The 7818-nt window shown below is 43.3% G+C and overlaps 1 protein-coding gene across 1 annotated transcript in view; it reads left to right on the forward strand.

Annotated features, from left to right (window-relative positions):
• Nucleotides 1–29: 29 nt before the first annotated feature.
• The window catches only part of znf532 (zinc finger protein 532), a 13595-nt gene continuing 5806 nt past the window's right edge, over nucleotides 30–7818 (forward strand). Inside the window, 5 exon segments of the mRNA XM_020600874.1 lie at nucleotides 30–220; nucleotides 4092–4260; nucleotides 4446–6689; nucleotides 6691–6811; nucleotides 7167–7348. Of these exon segments, the coding sequence (XP_020456530.1) occupies nucleotides 4259–4260; nucleotides 4446–6689; nucleotides 6691–6811; nucleotides 7167–7348 (2549 nt within the window). The 5' untranslated portion in view covers nucleotides 30–220; nucleotides 4092–4258.

Here is a 7818-nt window from a genome sequence, read left to right on the forward strand (position 1 = left end):
ATCCCTTTATGCACTGCCGTGGTGGTGGAGGTGGCAGGGGCTTCGGGAGAAAACGAGGCCTGGACTGGGACTAAAATCTAGGACTGACCCAGTGAAGGAGAGTGGGAAGAGGGGGAGGGGAGGAGGAAGATGGGGTCTGAATAAAGGCAGGTGCTGAGGCCTCTACAGGAAGACTTTTTGTCCTGAATATCTCTCACAGTGGGAAAAAAATCTGACAAGGGTATGCCACATTTACTTCTATATATGCATGAATGTGCATGTTAATGTATATGTGTATCACTACAATATGTGGGGAAGGAGTGGCATGTTTGATTTGGTGAGGGAGGGGAATGAATGCCCTGTGTTTTTCCATGTCAGACTGTCTTTGTTTTTATATTCCTTATATCACAGTACTGGGGGTAATGCTGCTGGGGCTGGATGAAAGTCTTAGGTTTCAGGGGGACACCGTGTCCAGGTAGAAAACAGTGGGGCATCCACTTAAGGAACAGGACAAAGTACCAGACTGAGCTTCTACTAGCATCATGTTTACCTAAACTTTCCTGTTCTTCTCTGTGTATTCAATTGGTGTTATCATCAGTCATCATTCATATTTCTTTTCAAACCTTACTTCATGTAACATAGCTTTTTGTTTACATTGTGTCATTTTATTTACTGCTGTCCTGTTTCTTTATGTTAGTAACAAGGTAATTCAACATCTTTGTGTGCATTGTTGTTGTATTTTTGTGGCCTACTTTCATGGTGGTGCAAGCCACCACACTGGGGAATCACACTTAACCATTTCCCATTCTGTCTATAAAATAACATTTTCTTTTTTGATGACATTTATTTGACAATATACATGCAGTTTGGTGAAGAATGTTGCAGTGTTTCCTGGGAGGTGGGCACACTACTTCTGCCTGTGTTTCTGAGGCCGTACTGCAGCACAGAGCTTTATGTTGGGTGACTGGAACCAGCTGAAACCGGTTTGAGGCAGACGGAGGGCTGACAGGAACAATGGCGTCTCTGTGCTCCACTGAGGGATAGAGATAGCCCAGGCTACTCCATGGCAGCCTTTCACAGTTTAGCCTCTGGCTACCGTGGCACAGGCACAGGCAGAGATTCAGCTGCTGCTCCTCGCTGTTGGCTGGATGTCGGTGTGCTGCGCAGCATGCCTCGCAGCGAGGGGAGCACTGAGATTTGGGAAAGGACAAGGGCAGGGGGACGTGGCTGGCTGGGAGTCTGTGAATCTGCAGCCTTAGAACCTGCCTTACACGCACACATACACACACACACACACAGCAGCATGATCTGTCTGTCTGTTTGTATGTCTGTGTGCTACTAGTGGTGCAGAGAGTACTAAACGAGGATCCTTACCAGGACCACCATTCACCAGATCCCTGGATGTAACCTGACCCTGAATTCCGGGCCTTTGCCTGGTTGGGAAGAAACAGGACTTTTTTCCTGGCAGGGTGGGGTGGATGGCTTTTTGTGGGTTAGTAGTATTGTGACTGTTTGTTGCAGGAAGGAAGGAAGGAAGGTTTGGCTAGTGGCTGGAGAGGGACGAAGGCAAGAGGGTGAGGAGTGGCTGATTCACTTGCATGTTTCCACCACTGTTATTTTGCATTCACTTTACTGAGATTGTAGCAGTCTTTTAGACAGTGTGGACTTCAGATGGTTACAATGCATGTGTATTAAACTGCTGTTGTTGAGAGGGGTTCTGTGTTGTGTATTTTTACTATTTATATGTATTTAACCTTCATTTACTTTCTACGTCAGGCTGCTCGGACTGTCATGGCTGTGGCTAGCTGTTCTTTCCACAAGGCCTCTCTGCTGCAGCTTCAAACAGCTCAGCAGCCATTTTTTCCCTTCACTGCATTTCTCGCATGCCCTCTCCCTCCATAACATTTCTCCCTCTGTCACATTTTTATCATCATTAGACTGATAATTGTTGCTTTTTAAGTCAAAGCTGAGTTTATAAGATTTGGGTCTGTGTGTGCAGATGTGGTTATCATGCATTTGGATCAAAGAGCAGTACTGGTTTAGCTGCATGTACAAGCAGAAGCGCTCCCTGGCTGTGCCTTTCGATTCAACACCCATAACATATACAGACAAAAATGCATTTCAGTCCATCATATTTTATTCATAGTGCTCATTGTTAAATAAATAAAGACTAGTTAGTTTCTGAAGAATTATAACCCACTGAAAGCAAAGCTTTTCTTATGTTTCACGATGCTCCAAGCCATTTAGCTTATGGAATTCATGACCAAGAACATGTTCAATGAACATGGACTGTTTCTGATAAATAAACATATGGTTGTTTGAAACGGTTCCACCTTTAGATATTTTTAGTATGGCCTTATCAAAACACTTTTCATCTGTCATCATTTAAGTCTTGGTCATGTGTTTTCTTCACTCACACAACTAACTAGTGAGTGCCAGTCCATTGATAGAATTACTAACATTACAATTATACTCATCTTCCACAATGTATTAATCCCATCATTCACCTAATTGTACATCAGAAAATACAAATTAAAAACAAGGAACAAGGCCTTGCATTGTTTCATCAGCAGCTTTTCAAGACATGTAAAAATGGTTTTCATTGGCAGGCTATACTATTGTTTTTCTCCCCATTCCATTTGTTTTCATTTGAGCAATGCTGAGTACGTAGTGACTGAGCATTTAATGTCATCAAAATGTCATATCTACCCCCCGTGGTTCCCTGGTATTTCTCTCTGAAAACAGGTCAATAAAAGGACAAATATAGCAGACCTGGGGCTAATTGGGCACACTTGTATGTACAGTACATACTGTGTATGAGCTGGGTTCATTTCTTCAGGGAATTGTGCATCAGTGTGTTGTACGGTTTAATTTAGGTGGAAAGGGGAGAGACTGTGCTGTCTGCTCATGCATAAATGAAATATCAAGCACTAGAAAGCAGTGTCTAAGCCATGGTTAGCATGGTATTTCTTAGGCTGTACTGTATGCAGACAATGGTGCACCATGTGGTAAGAAATAAAACTGCAAGACTAAAGGTCAATTGAATGATGTTTATGTGCTGAGATCCAAATCCACCATAAATCATACACAAAATATTGTCACATTATTAATCAAAAATGAATTTGTGATACAGCAACATGCAATGTACAGCTAGGACCTTTCCCATAGTGCAATTAAAAAGAAAACACTTTTCAATTATAGTAATGACTTTGTCTTTAATATAACATCCTTATCTTTTTTACACTTCCATAACAAAAATATTATTAATCAATCACATTATTGTTTATTAGTACTATTATATCATTCCCTTGTTTCCCTCGGGGCTTTACTCTGCTCTACTCTTTTTACAGTCATTGCATTTAGTGTAAATCATCATAGCTCTTCATTACTGGTCAGATGAAAACAATCACATAAATCAGAAAGTCCTGAGACACTGGTATCACTGACATCTATCTTGCCTATAATCTACTGATATTGCCTGTTATTCCCTGTAACAGGAAATACTTAAACTGTCTATTATAGTCAACAGTCTGCAGTCTAGTGAATATAAAGGGCACTATTAATAATTTATACTGGCTGAAATGTACATCCACCTTACCACATCAAATCATCCCAGATTTTCAATAAAATTTTCACCTTTTAACAAGTGGATGTTGTTTTATTTTCTTTACCAGCCCAGACAGATTTATTTAAATATATGATTTTCTCCATGAGGCAAATTCAGCTCTTAACAGGAATTGCCCAGTTGCTTCCCATCACCAAAAAAAACAACTCATTTGGAACTAAGGGTGGACTCAGAGTGATAGCTGATGTGATGACTGATGCCATTCATTACACCTAACCTTTAGAGCTGGACCAATACATGAAAAATTTTATTTGCACAAATACTATCAGAGTAGAGAGAACTGCACCAACACCAACTCCACACACAGCTACTGCCAAGATAATGAGAACATTTCTCACCAGACCACAAAGGACTAGCTGTATCTGTGATTTGTTATGCTTTTTTTTTAACAAAGAGAAATGAGTCAGACCAGTTCTTGCCATGTAAGACAGTGTGTTGCAGCAACAATAACAACGTATGAATGTCACTTTTGGCTTTTTCCCGTCAGGGGTCGCCACAGCTAATCGTCACACTGATGAGTCGCATGTTGACATTTGGCACGTGTTTAACGCCGGATGCCCTTCCTGACGCAACCCTGACTCGAACCCGGGCCGTAGCAGTGGGAGCGCTGCGCCCTAACCACTAGACTATCAGGGAACCGCAGCAACAATAACAATGTGATTACATGAAATTCTGTCTTCAGCATTCTGATATATTGCAATGATTTTATTCAGATATAAACATAACTATTACACAAAGCATGCAATGTCATGTATAGCATGTTGAAGATACAGAAAAAAATGTAGATGACACCAGTGACTTAAATTATTCATTATTCTTCCATGTTTTCTATTTTACCTAGGCAATCTCCTTATAAGAACAGGAGCAGGACCATGGGAGATATGAAGACGCCAGACTTTGATGACCTGCTGGCAGCCTTCGACATCCCTGACATGGTGGATCCTAAAGCTGCTATTGAATCTGGTCACCACGATGACCATGAAGGGCATCTCAAGCAACCCAGTGGGGTGACTACTAATGAAGACGATGACCACAACCCCTCAACAGGACATGACATTGGCGTTAGTGTTATCGTCAAGAACATCCGAAACACAAACACTAGTCAGCATGATGGAACCATATCAGAGAGGGATGGACATTTCCACCCCCATTCTAAACCCCATTCTGATGGCTCTGACAACAGACTTCATAATGGCTTCTTGCCTGGCATACCACCTGGTACCCATTACACCAAGAACGGATGGAAAGCTCCCAAGGAAGGACAACCAATTAACAACCAATCATCTACCTTCAATCAGTTCAGCCCCATCTCCAGTGCTGAAGAGTTTGACGATGATGATAAAATTGAGGTAGATGACCCCATGGACAAGCAAGCTGGTAAGTCATTTTTTAAGTCAGCTACTAAAAGGGAGGCCCAGAATCTCAAATCCCCAGTATCAGTGGACATTGTTTCTAAGCAACAAACAAACAGAGACCAAAAACATGATCAAGACAACAACAATAGCACACTTGGAGGCTCAAAGTCTAACAACACCCCTCAGTCAAGTTTAACCAAGGACGAACTCAAAGAAACTGTCCTCAATTCTCAAAGTCAGGAATGCAAGGAATCTGAAGAATCATCAGGGCTTGTTAATATGTCCAGTATCCCCCAGGCTAAAGCAAAATCCTCTGTAAAACTTTCTTCTTGTATAGCAGCCATAGCAGCCCTCAGTGCCAAAAAGGCTAATGCTACAAACCTGGGTGTTTTGGACTCTTCTACAACACAGAAAAAATCCATCCAGGCCAATGAAAGTCCCAGAGCTTCAGAGAAGTCACAGGAACAGGAGTCAGCCCTAGAAATTGCCAAGAGACTACTAACAAGACCATCAGACAGCCCCTCTAGTGTCACCAGTGAGGGTAGCAGCAAAGGCTCCCCTGCCTCAGGCACAGACACCACTTTAGTTATCCCAAAGGTCAGGATCAAAACAATCAAGACCTCATCGGGACAAATCAAGCATACTGTCACCCGAGTCCTCCCAGAGTTTGATCCTGAGGGTCTGAAAAAAGTAGAGAACAGCCTATCTGTTATGGCAACCACTAATGCAATTTTCTCATCTCCCACAAAGCCCTCTTTGCCAACCACAGTGGTAGCCACCACTGGAGGTCCTTCAATTGAAATAACCAAGCAAATGACTATTAAACCTGTGGCGACTGCTTTCCTGCCCGTCTCTGCAGTCAAGACAGCTGGTTCACAAGTCATCAACCTTAAACTGGCAAACAACACCACAGTAAAAGCAACAGTTATCCCAGCCGCATCAGTGCAAAGTGCTAGCAGCGCCATCTTAAAAGCGGCTAATGCCATCCAGCAGCAGACTGTTATGGTACCAGCTTCCAGTCTGGCTAATACCAAACTTGTGCCAAAGACGGTCCATCTAAGTAACCTCAGTCTTCTGCCTCAGACTGTATCCTCTGCTGCCTGTGATCTTCAACAGGCCCTCTCCTCCTCCAAACATTCCCAGCATCAACAATCACAACATCAAGTCAAGCAGCAGACAATTCTCGCTGGCCAGGCCTCAAAGAAAGTCTCTAGGGTTCAGGTTTTCACAAGCTCCCAAAGCTCTGTAGTGGAAGCCTTCAATAAAGTCCTGAGTAGCATAAATCCTGTCCCAGTATACATCCCAAACCTCTCTCCACCAACATCAGCATGCATCTCTCTACCCTCACGTGGCTACAAGTGCCTGGAGTGTGGTGATTCATTTGCTCTTGAGAAGAGCCTGACACAGCACTATGAACGTCGTAGTGTGCGGATTGAGGTCACCTGCAACCACTGTGCCAAAAGTCTTGTGTTCTACAACAAATGCAGCCTCTTGTCACATGCCAGGGGCCACAAGGACAAAGGGGTGGTCATGCAGTGCTCACATCTAATCCTAAAACCCATCCCAGCAGATCAGATGATAACCACATCACCACCATCAGGCCCACCCAATATCACCGACACTTCCTCCACTTCCCAAGCCCTGCCACCTACAAGTCAAATCCCAGCAAAAGCTGCTAGTGGTGTGTCCCAAAATGCAGTGATTTCAGTTCCATGCAGCACTCCTCTCACTAGAGGATGATGCATCGAAACTCTGCAGACATAGCCTGAAGTGCTTGGAGTGTAATGAACTGTTCCAGGATGACAGCTCACTAGCCATTCACTATCAACAGGCACCGGAGTCTACTGGGCAGGTATGTCCATGTACTGTATGTATGCATTAACGTAAAAGGTCCCTTCAGTGAAATCACATTCTTTTTTAATTACTTTTAGTGTCATTAGGTTTACTTGCCAAGGTTTTGAGACATCCTCTGCTGCAGCACAATGTTTCGAGGATTTTATGAGGATTTTCTTTCTTGCTGTCTTTATCAAATCAGTGTTCAGTCCTTGGGCACATAAATCAAAAATGTTTCACACAGTGAAAAACAACTGACTCTTATTCACTATTGAAGAATATCCTACATTATGGAACATAAGGTACTGCGGCCTTTCTTAACGTGATCATTCCAGCACCATGATGCTTTCTTATCTTCTTTTCTGTGCCCACAGAAAACATGCACCATTTGTCAAATGCTTCTCCCAAATCAGTGCAGCTTTTTGTCACACCAGCGAATCCACCAGCACAAGTCTCCTTACATCTGCCCTGAGTGTGGCGCCAGCTGCCGATCTGTCCACTTCCAGTCACATGTAACCAAGAACTGCCTGCATTACACCCGCAGAGTCGGCTACCGGTACGTTTACCCTAACTGACTGCATGACCTTATTATTTTGCAATTTAGTCTCCTCTTGTGCTGAGATATACAATATCTCTCAAAACAAGGTCATTCAACTTTAATTTCCAAACCATTTCCTATTAGGGCCTTTATTTTTTGCATAGTATAGTCAAATCTGAAAAACAACTTCGTGGCATTTGCCAATCAGCAGTATTTTATTTTATAAATGGTGATACTCTCCCCCTCCTTGAACCACCACCTTATTGTGGTGGAGGGGTTTGAGTACCCGAGTGATCCTAGGAGCTATGTTGTCGGGGGCTATATGTCCCTGGTAGGGTCTCCCAAGGCAAACAGGTCCTGGGTGACAGGTCAGACTAAGAGCAGTTCAAAAGCCCTTTATGAATAGATTAAAATCAAGGACCGTGACGTTGCCCGGCATGGCGCAGCCGGGGCCCCACCCTGGAGCCAGGCCCGGGGTTGGGGCTCGA

This window comes from Monopterus albus, unplaced genomic scaffold, assembly GCF_001952655.1.
Source record: "Monopterus albus unplaced genomic scaffold, M_albus_1.0 scaffold49.1, whole genome shotgun sequence".
NCBI classification, from domain to species: Eukaryota; Metazoa; Chordata; class Actinopteri; order Synbranchiformes; family Synbranchidae; genus Monopterus; species Monopterus albus.